General features: G+C 37.1%; 1 protein-coding gene across 1 annotated transcript; it reads right to left on the minus strand.

Moving 5' to 3' along the window:
- Nucleotides 1-4,514: 4,514 nt before the first annotated feature.
- Nucleotides 4,515-16,420, minus strand: LOC112542957 (vomeronasal type-2 receptor 26-like). Its single transcript, XM_088144126.1, has 6 exons — nucleotides 16,236-16,420; nucleotides 15,141-15,426; nucleotides 12,417-13,271; nucleotides 7,575-7,802; nucleotides 6,455-6,581; nucleotides 4,515-5,416 (listed from the first exon to the last, which is right to left on the minus strand). The coding sequence occupies exons 1-6, from the start codon at nucleotides 16,418-16,420 to the stop codon at nucleotides 4,515-4,517; spliced, it is 2,583 nt and encodes an 860-aa protein (XP_088000252.1).
- Between the last annotated feature and the right edge of the window lie 291 nt (nucleotides 16,421-16,711).

Genomic DNA, 16,711 nt, shown 5'->3' on the forward strand with positions numbered 1-16,711 from the left:
TTTTCATTTGGCTGCTTTGAAGCAGCACAGCTTAATAAGGTTTTCTCAACTGTTTTAAAAGCAGAACTCGACAGTTTGATACATCAATAATCAAAATGACAAGTTGTTTGCCTATTTGCCTTCTCCCATTATCATCAGAAAGTGGAATTCTAGTTTGACAAGATGTTGCTCAAAGGGTCTAGAAATTATCTGTAGAATGCAGACAACCCAGTTGGATGGGGAATAATTGAGGAAATAATTCTACAGCCAGAGTGTGAGCATGCGTGGATAGCATGTCCTGGTGAAATCATTCAGCTCTGTTAAGGCAGGTTGTTATTGCCCATTTAACAGTGATCCAGCTGGCAAAGAACTTGGATTGTCATGGGGAAAAGTAATACCAACTTACCACATTGGTTCGTGGGTCCCATGGGATTTGGGACAGATGCATGGATAATCATAGTTAATTTAACAATTATAGAGAGATAACAATAAGCCCAACTTTTTCCAACTTTCCAAATATTTAATATAGTTGTCATTAAAGCTTCTCACATCAAGAAGCAATGATTCATATCAAGCTAATATAAAAACTATTTTTTAAAAAATGTCAGGCATGAATATAGAGAGAACTATTTGAGACATCTTGATAATTTGTAAAAGAGACATTGAGAATTTTTCTTTTCTGACATGTTAAAAAGAAAATATGGCTATTATTAACTAAAACATATTTATTTAACTCTGTTAACATAACAAATAACCTTGAAAAAAAGTTAAAAATAAAAGTACACTAAAACTTAAATGGAAAGGACTCTTCAAAAAGAGTGATTTTCTATCCCTTAACAAATCTTTGTTAAATGCACATTAAAAATTTTTGTCTTTATACCATTTTTATGACCACATCAATTATACAAAGATGGATAATTCTAACAAAAATCTTTCAGTGGCAAATCCTTTATTTATTGGATGGTGGATCACTGGTGTTGGATTTGATTTTTTTTTTTTTTAAAGAAAAGTCCATTATCAATGATTCACATCAAGCTAAAATAAAAATAATTTTTTAAAAATGTTAGGCACAAATAGAGAGAGAACCATTTGAGACATACTGATAATTTGTAAAAGAGACATTTAGAATTTTTCATTTCTGCCATGTTCAAGAAGAAAAGTTACTAAATTACCTAAATTAACTAACTAAAAAATCCTTATTTCACCCTATTAACATAACAAATAACCTTAGGAAAATGTTAAAAATAAAAATACATGAAAACCTAACTGGAACAGACTCTTTAGGAACAACAATTGTCTGTCCCTTAACAAATCTTAGTCAAATGCAAATTTAAATCGTTTGTGTTTATAAAATCTGTATGACCACATAAATTACATATACATGCATCATTCTTCCAAAAAAAAACAAAAACCTTTAACTGGAAAATCCTTTATTTAATGGATGGTGGATAAATGATTTTGGAGTTGATTTTTTTTTTTTTAAACAAAAAGTCCACTTCATCTGAAATCTATTAAGCCATTGTTCCCTCACATACAAGCTTTAGTTCATTCATATCTAAAAGAACATATGTGTAACTTGCTTAAGTAATTTGAATGCAGTCGGAATGAGTTACTTAAGAAATGGTTATGTGAAATGATGACAAAAGGGTCAGGAATGAATAATTATGGACAGAACTCCAAAGTGATTGAGCACAATTGAAGAAGGACTTTGAGATTCTTTAGTTATACAGAGCATGAAGCAGGCCAAATTGCAAAACAATTATGTTTGGGAGGAGTAAAAGGGTCAAGAAGAAAGGAAAGATGAAGCTGAAGAAGTTTTCAATATGAGAGAGGAGAGAAGTTTGAAGGACAAAAGGCAATTTATGAAACAGTGTATGGATGTGGTAAAAGCAGCACTGCTTTGCTATGTTGGAAAGGCATGGAAAGACATAGTGAATTGTGTTATTTTAAAGTCTTTTCTCTTACACTATTTCCATGAAAGATACCCCTTCCTTATAGTTCTCCTGTTTTCTGATCAGTTTTAAGATTTTTTTAAAAAAAGTGTTTTTACCTTCTTGAGTACACCGTTAACTGTCCTAGCTGAACATCATCCACAAGCTTTTGAAAAGCAGCTATTAAACAAGATTGTGTTTACTAAGGTGCAGATCAGAAGAGCCATTATTGACCAAACATATATACTTTAATAAAGATGTCTGGTGTTTTGTAACTGTCAGTTTCCAGCATCTCTGTAAGATGTCATCTCCAGGGTTGGAGTCAGGAGATTTCAAAGTGGATCCATTCACATTCTTTTATGAAGTAAGGCACTATTTCCAGACATGCAATTGGATCTGATCAGATACAGGATGAACTTCAAAGAGAGGTTTCAACCTCTCCTAAAGCCCACCAGGGACAAAGAACAAGCCAATAACATCTGTGGATCATTGTGTTAGACCCAAGAGCTACCTCTGTACCGTATGTTAAAATTTTTCTTCCACTCTTTGAGCAGGTAAGGAAGATACTCAAAGATACTGATAAAATTTTCATACATTTTGGAGGAGAGTCCTTGTCCAATTCTGGAATCCAAAGAAAAAGTGATGTGAAACCCTCTCTCCCCAAGGCACTACCTCATTAGATGGTTGACTGATAATGCAGGAAAAAAAGAAATTTATGTAGACAGGGCTGTGAAAAGATTCACTCACTTATGATTCAAAGATCAAATGAAAAGGAACATTGTCTAACACTTACAAAATCCTGTCAACTCATCCTGTTCATGATGGGTACCTTCATTGAGCTTTTTATTGAATTGAATAAATGGAATCCAGTTGAAGCCCTTGGAAATGTTACCCCACATTGAACGAATTGCGGAAGATGGCACCCAAAGAAACTACTGGGTCCAGCAATTGGTTTTCAGAGCCTTCTCTATCTGCAGAGGAGGAGGAATAACTAAATATTGATGCATTGGTCCCATGTCTTGGCTACACTGAATTTTGGATTTTTCCAGCCTCTGACCTTTTGGCAGCTGGAGCTTTCCTTAATCCAGATCCATAGCATTTAGGACATCTTTTTTCCATAATTCTTCCCTCCCCAAAAACTGTGATGGTTTGTAGATTTATTGGAAGTAGGAAAACAATAGGACATTAATGCGTAATGCGGAGAGATTCTAATGATGCACACATAGGACTTCTTTAAGACAGCACAAGAATTAAATTCTGATTTCTCACATTTAGGGTTTGAGGTTAGAGATGGGGGAAAAAAATAAAACAATGCTATCTTCCTGTCCCATCCAAATTGTACAACAAATCCTTGAGATTCCATCCTTACCCAAGCAGTTCTGGATTAATGGAATTAGACTGTCAATTCTCTTGCCTAAATAAGCAGCTTTATTGCAGGCAGAATCAAACCGTACAGGAGTGATGATCTTTACAATGCAGTACATAATACTAAAATCCTTATATAGATGCATGCTTCACATTTCAGCTTTTTCCTCCAACATTCCTCACCCAAGAGAGATTAGAAAACATTTGAGGGGCTTTTGAGGCACTGGATCTATGAAGTCATATTAGTACTACCTTCCAGCTGCCTTAAATGGCTCCATTCCTTAAAATATTGAAAGAAAATTGAATATATCACACAGCATGAATTCAAAAATTCACATTATTCACAGAGATAAGAAATAGAATAGAATTCATCAAAATGTGAGATGCACTTTGATTTGTCTTGATGAAATACTTTGTGCCATGATGAGAGTGTGATGGACTTTGAGGATGTGTTTCATGATTTCTCCTTTCTTCTCACCCTACTTCCATTTCCACTGGCATTTGTATTTCTCCTTGGTAGCAGTAATTAAGATACTACTTCTTCATGAGCAAATGCCATGAAGTCAAGAGAAAGAGTCTGGCCCCTCCCTAAGGGCATGATGGTTATAGTTTCTGTCATTGGGGGGATTAGGGTTAGGGTTAGGCATGATTCTGTCTATTAGGTGCAAGCTAATAAATAATAAAGAAGCTGAACTGATTTCTGGACAGTCTCGTTGTGATTCCTGAGCTGAACCTGACATCAGGAGTCTCTTTCTCTTGACTTTGACACAGTCCAGCTGGGGGCTGAGGAGATGTTTTCCTTGGAATGTCTCCCCCCCGCCGCTCCCTGTAACCTTGAAGCTCCATTCAAGAATCCTCCCCACTCATGCCTTCCATCACAAAAGGGTAGTCACACCAAATATTGACATGATTTAGATTTTTTTTCTGTTCATTCACTTTGCATTTTCTAAATTGATAAACATAAACAATTATATATTTTTGAAAGCATTCTTACTTTACAGCATTTTTTCACACCTGCCTAAAACTGTATATTCAGTACTGTATTGAAAAATTCACATTATTCACAGAGATAAAAAATATAATAGAATTCATGAAAATGTGATAAGCATTTGAATTGGCCTTGATGAAATTGTTTGTGCCATGATAACAGGGTGATGGACTTTGAGGAGGTGTTTCATGATATCTCCTTTCCTCTCATCCCACTTCCATTTCCACTGGCATTTGCAGTGATTAAGGATTTCAATATTGCTTCTTCATGAGCAAATGCTTGCTGTTCAGTTCAGGTCTAAGCAGGATGATAAAGCATTTGGGGGCAAAGATACAACCCAATAAGCCAGCACCGGAGGATAAGATGGAGAAGATCTCCACAGCCACCATATATTTTCCTTTGGTACTCAAGTAGCTGGGAACAAAGGACAACCAAACATTGCAGAAGACAAACATGCTGAAGGTGATGAATTTGGCTTCATTGAAACTGTCAGGGAGTTTCCGAGCTAGAAAAGCAGCAGAGAAGCTGACAATGGCCAAGAAGCCCATAAAGCCCAAGACAGAGAAAAACATGGTCACCGATCCTTCATTGCATTCTAGTACAATCTCTTGAGACATTGAGTGCTTATCAAAGTCTGGGTATGGTGGGAATGTCATTAGCCATGAGGCACAAATGGTGGCTTGAACCAGAGAGCAGGAAAGAACGATGGAGCTCACCATTCTTTTCCCCACCCATCTCCTCATTTTAGACCCAGGCATGGTGGCCATGAACGCTAGGACCACCACAATGGTTTTGGCCAACAACCCGGAAACCGCCACTGAGAAGATCATGCCAAGGGCTGGTTGTCGAAGAAGACACACAACTTGATTGGGTCTCCCAATAAATAGCAAAACAGAAAGGAAAGAGAGCAGGAGGGAGGTGAGGATAATGTAGGTGAGGTTCCTGTTGTTGGCTTTGACGATGGGAGTGTCCCTGTGTTGAATGAAGGTCTTGAGCACTAAAATTGTGATCAAAGAACAAGAAAGAGCACAAATAGCCGAGCTCATCCCCAGTGGTTCTTCATATGATAAGAAAGTTATAACTTTGTGGAGGCATGAATCTTTGTTGTCATTTGGGTATTGATCTTCAGGACATGAAGAACAGCCCTGTGTATCTAAAAGCAATCACCAAAGTTCTGTTTATATTGTGTTACACTAATCAACACATACCTGCTATTATAGAACATGGCCATGAGGGGCTCAGCCTGACATATTGAAATAAAAATGAGATCAAAGGAACAAATCAGTTAACATGAATGAATTTTATTTTGCCAGAGACAATTCCCACAGTACATGGAATTGAAGGGTCAAACTATGACCCACTTCATATCATCCGGAAGGGAAAAAAAAATCCATGATACTTTATCCCATCATCCCAATGTGTGCCCCTGTGACAGCAGTAAATTAATTACTTCAGGATTGTTGAACAGGACCAGAGTATTAGAAAGCTCTGGTGCAGAAGCCTTACAATTAAGCACAGGTGCACACACAGGTGCTGTGTTTGGCCTGATACCCAGTCTGAGGTAGCAGTTAAAGTAGGAATTTGGAGACTATGAGTTCAGACTGATTAGTATGACCTGAATTGTAATACTAAATGGCATTTATATGAAGACTTATTCCAGTCTGAATAGAAAAATGTAAGCCTTGAGATTTCAGTATTCTCTTTTTGGATATCATCTACTGACAGCCTTTCAAGGTAGATCAGACAAGGAAACCAATCCCATGAAGGTCAGTGCTACTTTTCTTCTAAAGCTCTAGTAAGAGAATCTTTCAAGCCTGAATGCACTTCCCCTCTCCCTCTCTCCATCTTTGTGAGCTAGGAAGAGACCGGTCTAAGATATTTACTCAAGTTAATTTCTGGCATCTGACTCAGGCCCCTTTTATCTGACCATTGTCTTGGTAGCAGCTCTTCCTCCTGTCCCTCAAGACCCCTCCCTATGCCCTCTACCCCTGATAAGACCTTTTCCTACACCCCTCCCCCCATGTTTATATCTGAATTCAGAATATCTTTATTAACTCATATTACTTTTGTCTTGTGAATACCTTCACAATTGAAGAGATTACGTATCGAGGCACACATCTGTTCACAAGCTAATTCACTCCCATTACCTTTTTTTTCTTTTTTAAAAACCTCTGTACGTGGTACCTCTTACCCTCTTCAGTTGAAATCTTCCCTTCTGGACATGGAAGGCAATCATAACAACAAAATGGCTTCCCTTCCTTCTTGGTCTTCCTATACCCTCTAGGGCAATGATTATTACACAAAGAAATGGGGTGTGCCTATTCCAGAAGGAACAAGAATAAAGACAGAGAGAGATATAACAGACTTCACCTTTACTTAATGCTGAAAATCATCAGTTTAGTATAGATGAATTACAAAAGCTTGCAATGCTTATTAGTTTAATAACCAAAACAAAATGGCAATAGACTGTTGGAATCTGCAGTATTCTTGGTATCTTTTATTCATATAAAATAAATTTGGGTCAAATGTTATATGTTTGCCACTGATGTCTTGACAATATGTCTCCCTGTATAGCTTATTGAAAGTATCTTGCAGCCTCTCCATAACAAATTTACTACAATAAATAAAAGTGTCAAACTTCCTGTGAAACATTTCTAGGACAGGGCATTGCAATATTCAATATCCAAGCAGATTAATTAGGTAAATAAGGTTAGTGTTTCAGATTAGTGGAAAACAACAGCACAGTTTTATATGCATCAACATGTAGTTCTGTATATATATATAGCAAGATCTGGCCATCGTGGCCAGGGCACAACAGGCGTTATGCATGCAACCTAGAATTACTGGAAGATGATGCATTATAGAAAAAGGACATCAGATTGTAGTTTTATTTCAAAATTATGGCTAGAATGGCCCTTCCCTTATCTGAGGGAAGGTAGAGGATCAAATATGAAGATCTATTTTTATTTATTTATTTTCAGATTACAAAGATTACAGATTACTGAGAAAGATCTACTTAGAGATAACCATTACATGATTGTGGAACTTTGCTTCTGTCTTTCTGCAACTACAAATCAAAGGTTCATTGCTTAATCTCTAGGGTTGTGTTTTTAAGCAGACAAATTAGCAAGTAGTAGGCTGAGAGAACACAATAAGCCAAATTTGAGCCTATTTGCTTCTTGAAAGAGGATATAAATACATCAGAAATAGTTGAATGCAACTCAGAAATGAAACTAAGAAACTATTTTCAACAAGATTGGATGTTTTTTGTGTTGCTTAACTGAATCAAGACAAAAGCATATGTCTCTAACCTGATTAAAGCTTTTTGGCCATATGATAGACCCAAGATGAATATTGAAGGCTTTGTCTGGAGGAGCAAAGGGGTCTATCTTTCCTACTTTCACCTTACAAAATGATTGGTTTGGAAAAGTGATCCAGTTTATAACATCAAATCCTCCAATAAATTCTCCATTTTTGTCAAAGGAGATCTTTTCACCCACACTATTGTTGAAGGAGACACTTCTCAAAAAAGGGTGCAGCTAAATTGGAGAGAGGCACAAAGAGAGAAATCATAAAGGATGGGTGAAATCATTCTATCTATTTATTTAATTTTATAAGCCACCTGACTCTGCATGACTCTGGGTGGCTAAGGGTATGAAATAAAAGACAATAAAAACAGAAAGAATAATCGTGAAAAAAAAAATCCTGAACATCTGGAAGGACAAACACAGCAGTCAAAGAACACCTCCCACCCCAAAAAAACCACAGGATCAACAATCATTACACCCCTTCCATACATACAACATATTGCGCAGAATGGTAAATATAACCACTTATAGTACGGCTTTTAATGGGTCATGAATGCTTACAAATATTGCAAATCAGCAAATATACAAAGAGGGGAGAGTCAGAAATAAATAGTTTTTCTTTTTTTTATCCTTATTCTTATTACTTTATTTTTCCCCCTACTTTTTAGGTATGTTTGTTTCATTCATCTCTTATTTCCTTTTCTCAATATATAAACACACACACACATATACACACTAAGTAACAATACAATGGAGATCTTAATATTAAGTAATTAGTTGAAGACTGAAACTATTATTATATAACTAATACTTTGATGTGAATTGCAGTGGTTCTTTTTTAGTATTATACTCAACTTTGGATGAAAAGTCAAATTATGTCTTCAATATTGATATCCTAAACTACAGATTTAGTTCTGAATTTCATTGACAGAGAACCAGAGGAATTATAGAATGAACTTAAAGTAGCTGTTAAGGATGAATGTGAAAAGAGACTGCCAGAAATGAAGAGAAGAAGGCAAAGTGGATGTCAGAACAAATTATGGAAATTGCCAAGAAGAGAAGAGAAGCCAAAGTAAAGAAAGACAAAATTTGCAGAACAGAACTTAAAGAGTTTCAGAGACCTGTTAGAAGAGAGAAAAAGCAGTATTACAACATCTGTAAAGACACTGAAGATGGAAACAGACATGGTAAAAAAAGTAAAGTCTTTCAAAAGATTTCTGAATTCAGAAGGAGGTTTCAACCTCAAATTGGTATGCCAGAGGACACCAATGGACAGATAGTAACTGATTCAAAGGAGATCAAAGGAAGATGGAAGGAGTATATGACAGTATACACAGTAGAGATTTCAACATCCAAGATACCTTAGAAGATATTCCTTACTTACAATAACCTAAATTTAGAAGATGAAGTTAGATCAACACTCTGGTCATTACCAAGTTGGAATACCCACTGAATACCCACTGAAATATGGCAAGCTACAGAAGAAGAATCCATCATGGTTCTAACCAAGCTATGTCAGCAAATCTGGAGAATGATACAGTGACCAACAGATTGGAGGGAAGTCAATCTATGTGCTAGTACCAAAGAAAGCAGACTTTACAGAGTGTACAAACTATCATAACATATCCTTAATTTTCCATACTAGCATCTCACCCCATGCATATTTGAACCCTACATGGAAAAAGAGATGCCAGATGTTTAAGCTGGCTTTAGAAAAGTCTGAAATATTATTGCCAATACACATTGGATAATTCAGAAAGCCAAAAAATACCAAAAGTGAGTCAGTATGGGCTTCACTGATTATACAAATGCCTTCAGTTGTGTCAATCATGTCAAGCTGTTGAATGTGCTCATAAAATGGAAAGCCCAGAACATCTCGTTGTCCTCATACAAAACTAATATACAGATCAGGAAGCCACAGTATAGACTGAACATGGTGAAATGAACAAGCTCCAGGCTGGCAATAGAATGGGATAAGGCTGTATAGTGTCCCCTTATTTATTCAACCTATATGTGGAATATATATTAAGGGAAGCTGGATTGGAAGAAGATGAGTGTGATTTTAAAATTAGAGGAAGAAACATCAATAACCTGTGATATGCTAATGACCCCACCCTGATAGCAGAAAATGCAAAGGATCTGCAAGCCCTAGTACTAAAAGTCAAAGAGCACAGTGAAAAAAAATGCGACTAAACTATGAAGAAGACCAAACTAATGACAACAGGTACAATAACCAGCCTTAGAATTGATAATGAAGATATAGAAGTGGTGGATATCTTCTGTACTTTAGGATCACCATCAAGACTAGAGGAACAAGCAATCAAGAAATATGCCACAGACGCAGTAGAGCAGCCATGAAGGCCTTGGAAAAGATATTCAGATGGCATGATGTGTCTGTGCCTACAGAGATCAGAATCATGGTATTCCCTGTGGCACTCTATGGAAGCAAAAGAAGCAGGATAGGAAGAGTATTGATGCCTTTGAACTTTGGTCTTGGAGAAGACTCCTAAAAATAACATGGCAGCCAAGAAAACAAACTGATAGATCATCAAACAAGTCAATCCAGAGTCCTCACTTGAGGCACAAAGGACCAGGCTCAAATTATCCTACTTTGGACACATTATAAGAAGACTCATCTCTCTGAAAAAGGCTCTAATGCTGGGAAAGGTGGAAAGCAAGGGAAAAAGAGGACAACCAGCAGCAAGGTGGATGGACTCAGTTACAGTGGTGATGACTGCTCCATTGGGAGATTTGAAAGAACAGATTAGGGATAGATCATCATGGTGAAAATCTATCTAGGTGGTCTCTAGGATTTGAAAATGACTTGATGGCACATAATCAATCAAAACTACAATTAATATTGATAGCATTTTTTTTACTTGTCTCTTTTTACCTTCAATACGTCAAGCTTTCTAAATAATAGAATGTTCATAATTTTAATCATGTTGCATAAATATTACTACATTGAAAACTGCATTGAAATAATACAATATATTAAGATTTATAACATTACAATAAAAGGGAAAAAAATAACCATCCTACCCCAATGCTGGGAGCAAAGCCAGGTTTTCAATAACTTCCAGAATAGTGACCAGTCCTCTGGAGGGATTCTATTCCAGAGGGAAGGCGCTGCAGCAGAGAAGGTGCACTTCTTAGGTGCTGAGAAATTATGTTGTTTAACTGAAGGGGCCTGGACCAGGCCCACTCAGCCCTGATCTTACTGGGTGGGCAGAAACTATTGGAGATAGATGGTCCCTCAAATAACCAGGCCCTAAGCCATCTATAGGTGACAATCAGCACCTTGAATTGTTACTGGAAGCCAACTGGCAACTAGTGCAATGCAAAGCAGCGATGTGGTATGCCCATCACTGCCCACACCACCATATTCTGGACCAGCTATAGCTTCCAGGTGGGTTTCAACTGCAGCCCTATGTAGAACATGTGGTAGTTCTCCTGTCATGATATCCAATTACACAACTTGACCATGAATTTTTGAATTTTGAATTGAGGTCTGAAGGGCCAATACCAGTCCAAGAAAGGGCACAACTGGTGCATGAGACAAAGGCTCTCTTGGCAACAGCTCCCACCTGCTTTATGCTTTATATCCAGATTGTGGACAAGTCTTGAATGGGAAAATGCAACCCCACTGGGAGTCAATCATAGAATATCTCCAGATCCAGGGGGCCCAAACTGACATAGTCATTCGGTCTTGTCAGGACTTAGAAGAACACTTACTAAAAAAATTAACATTTACCAAAGGAACAAAAAAATTGGGTATGTGTAGAGAGCCAAGGAGATGACCTTGGAGAAACAAAGCATAGATGACAGTTGCAAACACATTCCTAAAGCCCAGGAACAGAGAAAGTGTGAGAAAAAAGCTGAGGCTGAGTCCTTCCTCATTTTCTAGAGTACAAGAGGGAAGGAGGGGAAAACTCAGTCAGGCTTCCAAGATTCTGTTTTTAAAGGAGATATAGTTCCATCCGGGATCCGGGAATCTGTTTCCTGAGCTGGCTTACCTTGAACAGCAAACACTATGTTAGGAAAAAGATAGAAGTTAGTTGAATACAAGGCAAATAATATCTTTTAAAAGGATGTATGGTAGGATTCTGAATGAATGAGCGCTGAATGAATGTGTATTAAATACCATGAGTGATCATGATCAAATAAATATTTCGAGATGGTTTACCTTATAGAGAGAATGAACAGGGACTGAATTGCAAAACAAATGCATGAAAGGAGTGGAACTGAAAGACTGAGGAAGTCATGATTGGATGGAGATGATCAGCTCCACAAAAAGAGAGAGGTGAGACATCTAGAACAGTCAACAGCAGTGCATGAAGACATGCATGTGGTGGAAGGAGTATAGTTTCCAAAAGTGAAAGTTTTAGGGAAGTATAGTGAATGGAGTTAGTGCAAACTAGAGTTAGCTGTATTTTCTTTTCTTTAAAAAAAATCTTTGATTTTCTCGTTTTTTTCTTTTTTCTTTTTTTATATTTTGCATTAAGAGTGTATGCCCAGAAATTGAACAGCATGATGGATATGAACTGTATTATATATGTATGCAGTATTGATATGAATATTTATGTATTGGTTTACTGTGTCCTTTACAATTGTACTATAAACACTGGAGGTCCTATCTATCATCTATCTATCCATCCACCCACCCATCTATTTTATAATGCCTCCCATCTACCAATGGAATTTTTTGGAGATTAAATATTCAAAAATTGACCATGTAAATGCTACAGCAACCATTTCCTTAGAAGAATTTTTCATGATTTTAAGTTAGAATTTACAACCATAGATACTATAAGTTTTCCTGAAGTTCTCTGTTTTAGACATTACCTGCCACGATTGTAGGTCCTGAAATGTATGTTTCCCCAAAGCCATCCAATTTCTTTGCTTAGATTTAGAGGAATGCATTGACTGCAAAGCATGTGCTACAGCATAGGCAGCATTGTACATATTGTAGCTGTCGCCAGTCATGCTAATTTCAAAAGTAGAAGTAGGAAGAGTCTCTAATTTCTCTTCTCCAGTACAAATGCTCTCAGATCCTTTATTCTTTTTCGAGTTGAGCAATGAGCAATCAAACACCTGCTCCCAAAAGTCTCTGATGAATCCATCCTGTGGTTCTGTGGTTGGATTTCTGCTTTGAAGAAATTCCTGGAACCCAAACACCTCCTTGGACTGAACGGAGAGCGATAAAGCACCATGGATGAAACTTATATCCCAGTTTCTGTTAAAGGATACTGATGCAAAATCTATTTGTGCTGGCATGACCCAGATTTTGGTCCTCACTGGTACGTCTTCCACTTCTGAAAAACGGAGAAACGATTTTAAAAATGTCATAGTCTGAATTTCTCCATACACAAGTATTACATTGGCCGTGCTTTTCATGAGAACTTTGTATATTTCGAGTCCTTTATCCATCACTTCCATAAAGTCACTGTAAAAAGCCAAGATGGGGAAAGTTTCTATAAAATCAAAGCAGATTCCATGCTGAGAAAACATGGGGAGTACATCCCGTACAAACTTCTCTCCCGCATCATCTTTCATGGAAAGAACTCCAATCCACGTCCACCTAAAATTCGTCAGTATCTGGAGGATGCCTTGGTGTACCAGGGCCTCCTTTGGGAACATTTGTTGTAAAAATACACCTTGGATTTCTTTATTCACTACTGGAGCAGAGCCATAAGTGAGCTAGTGGAAATTAACAACAACAACAAAAACAAAAACAACAACTGTGTTTCTGTGTCCCTCCTTTGGTTTCAATAATGATACATTTACTGATTCTACTGTTTCTTCCTAAGTATCAGGCAAGCTCCAACCTGGGTTTCAAATGGTGATCTTTTAATAAGTATTTATATATCAGGGTTGAGATGGGGAACAGGCATGAGTTCAAGACTGATCTGAATGAAAGAGAGAGGAGCCCACAGATTACTAGGCTTGACCTCCCAGTCTTTTTCGCTTAAAGTAATTTAAGAAGCAATTTCAGCCAAGATTTATCAGACAGTTAAGTAGTTTCTGTTTCCTGCCTTCAAGCCTTATAAATAGTTTTGCATTCTTCTCCAGCAGTTCCTCCTCCTAACTGATAGCCTAACACTCTCTAATTAAAAAGTATCATTTTGTTCAGCTCTCTAATTTTTAGACTCAGAACAAATCTAAGTGAGCATCACTTACCCCATTATGATATGAGCTTAACTTATGTGTGTAATTAGCATATATGCACTCCTCTATATTACTAAATACAATTCCTACTATTCCAATCTAGATTTAGCAGCTGACTGGATTTACCGATGATCTCTGACAGGTATTTTTTGGTCTTCTTTCTTCCATCTATCCTATGACCCACCCTCTGTGTCATCTTTGTTGAACATATGGCTCTTTTGTTCTTTGGTGAGTCTTCCCCCATGTCTTACTCTCAAATAACTTTGTAGAGTATCCCCTGCTCAGGAATAGATGTGCCTTTGGATTTATAAGAGGCACCAATCTGTTTTGGGAACACCATTCACACTTTCTCTAGATTTAGAGAAAGGCCATGTTGAAAGCCACTAGAACTGTCTAAATCCACTGTCGCCATTTAACTACTAGTCATTGCCTTCATAATCAAGCTTCTTCTTCTCAGAATTGTCCCTGATGTTACTAGGCCAGCATGGGCATTTTAAGATTTCCCTTCTTTTGCCAACTTCATATCTGTTTCCTATGAATATCCAGAACTATTTCCTATGAGAATCTAAACTATCTCTTATTCCTAGCCTTGCTCAGCAAAGCGTAGAACAGAGATTTAGTTAGACAAAGCTAGCTTTGGGTGTCTGCACAGATGCAGGGATACATAAAAAGCTACTGAGATGTTGCAGCAGAGACTCATCACCAGGATGTTTCAGAATCATACTATTGATTATGAATATGAGAGTGTTACAGCATACATATTGATTGCAGCAGGCGTTAACATTATATGTGGGCCAAATGCAGTGAGGGTAACCCAGGTAGGAATCAACTGGACACTTGTTATTCTGACATCTTACAGATGCTCTAAATAGGACCTTTGGTGAAGGAACACTCATGATATCTTCTGCTGGCACTTAATCTAAATTCTTGGATAAGTCATTCTCTCTAAAACAAGTGTTTGGGGGAAGAAGGAGGAAAAATTAGCACCTTTCGTCTTGCAGATACTAAGGACATTTTAACCCATACAACTCCTAAATCGCCTTCCCCAAATGGTGCCCCTTCCTGTCACAGACAGGCAGACATAGTGGCCATCATATACTTTGGACTGATATTAATGAAACCTAGGAGAAAATAACAGTATCCATTTCTGAAAATGAATGATAATCGCTATTTTGTTTCAGAAATATGAAGCCATTTATAGATACTGTAGAAATCCTTTAAAACTTGTGCTTCAGAATGGAAGGATTTTTAAAGCCCTAATGCCTAGTAGCATATTAAAAGATTTCCCATGATCCTGTACTTCACCTTTCCCATTTCCCAAGCACACAAGGGCTTCCATAGAATCATGACAGAGTCTCATGTGAACTGAGAAATATATATATTCTATGAACCTTGGATTACCTGTGGAGTTTTGTAGAGGCACAAAATGCTTGCTATGTGGAGGCAGATGTCAGGTCCCCCAATTGCTGCTACAGGAATGTTCCCAAAGCCACATTTGTAGTTTGGGATGAATGTGTTGTGCATGGAGAGAAGTTCCATCGAGGCCAGGAAGGTCCTGCTTGGACTGAAATTGCTATTATAGATGTTGAACCCAAAAGTGAGGTTGGGTAAGATCTGGAGGCTTTCACTGATCTGCTTTACAGCAAACACCAGGGCTAGAACACACTGGTAACTCTGAAATATAACCCTGTCATGAAAATAAGAATAAGAATAAGAATAAGAATAAGAATAAGAATAAGAATAAGAATAAGAATAAGAATAAGAATAAGAATAAGAATAAGAATAAGAATAAGAATAAGAATAAGAATAAGAATAATTATTATTATTATTTCTTAAAGAGTGTCACACTTGTTAGTTTTCAGTTCTATATAGCATTATTTGATGAACTAAAAAAATAATTAAATCAGCAAACATGACTTTAGTTTTCTCTGCATTCCATAAAAAAATTGGCTTTGACTTGGAATCTACACTTTCTTTCAGTTTAGATGAATTCATGTTCCCCAAATCAACTTCAGAACAGTTATTTCCATCAAACTACAGCAGCTATTTTGGTAGCTTGAAGTGAGTGAAAAAAGGGACTTCTAGCTATAAGACCTTTAGATTCAGTGGGTATTACAAACAGGTAACTTAAACTGGAACCATATAAACATTCCAGTATCTTTTGCTCAGCAACAATGAATTAGAATAGTTAGACATAGTTGTTGACCTCATTTGTTCATTAATTATTGTAACATTAGCATATCACTTAGAAAACAGACATTTGGTAACAATAATAATAATTACAAAAATCACACTGTGAGTTGGGCAGCCAGAGAATTGAATAAGTAACTAACTGAGTAGTTGACCAAATAAGAAAAGAAGATCTAATATCCTCTTACTGAAGATGAAGGCATATGTGAATGTAATATATTCGGATAGTTTGAACTAAATCACCCTGTGTGCATGTGAATGACTGTTGGGGTAGAATTCATTTCACAGAACGAATGATAAACTTACATCACTTCATCTTGAAGTTCATCAGAAGGGTGACAATCAAAGAGAATTGGATTGGAAAACGTGTAGACTTGAGAGATAATGCCAGCAATGGTGATATCTCCAGGCTGAGAGTACTTGTGAAGAATAGGGAGAGGCTCAATAATATTGCAGTTAACACCGGGAAGCCTGCACACTGCTTGAGGCATTGATACTAATAATGACACTATGATTGCCACCACCTTGCATGAAATTCTTCTGCTGTGTGCCAGTTTTCTCTTCTGCATTGGCATTCAGATGTCTTTGCGTAGCACAGTCTGATATCACTCAACGCTGTGATAGAATCTTGTTTGATTTATTTGCCTCTTATGAACATCTGGCAGAAATTGGTTTATGAAAGCAAATAGAAATTGATTATGGAAGAACACCAACAAGCAGGGTGGAACAAAGTTTTATAAAAGACATAATCCTATATCTATAGTCTGAACATGCCCCAATAG

This window comes from Python bivittatus, unplaced genomic scaffold (assembly GCF_059951505.1).
Source record: "Python bivittatus isolate LINGU-HERP-01145 unplaced genomic scaffold, Pbiv_v1 ctg000430_np1212, whole genome shotgun sequence".
NCBI classification, from domain to species: Eukaryota; Metazoa; Chordata; class Lepidosauria; order Squamata; family Pythonidae; genus Python; species Python bivittatus.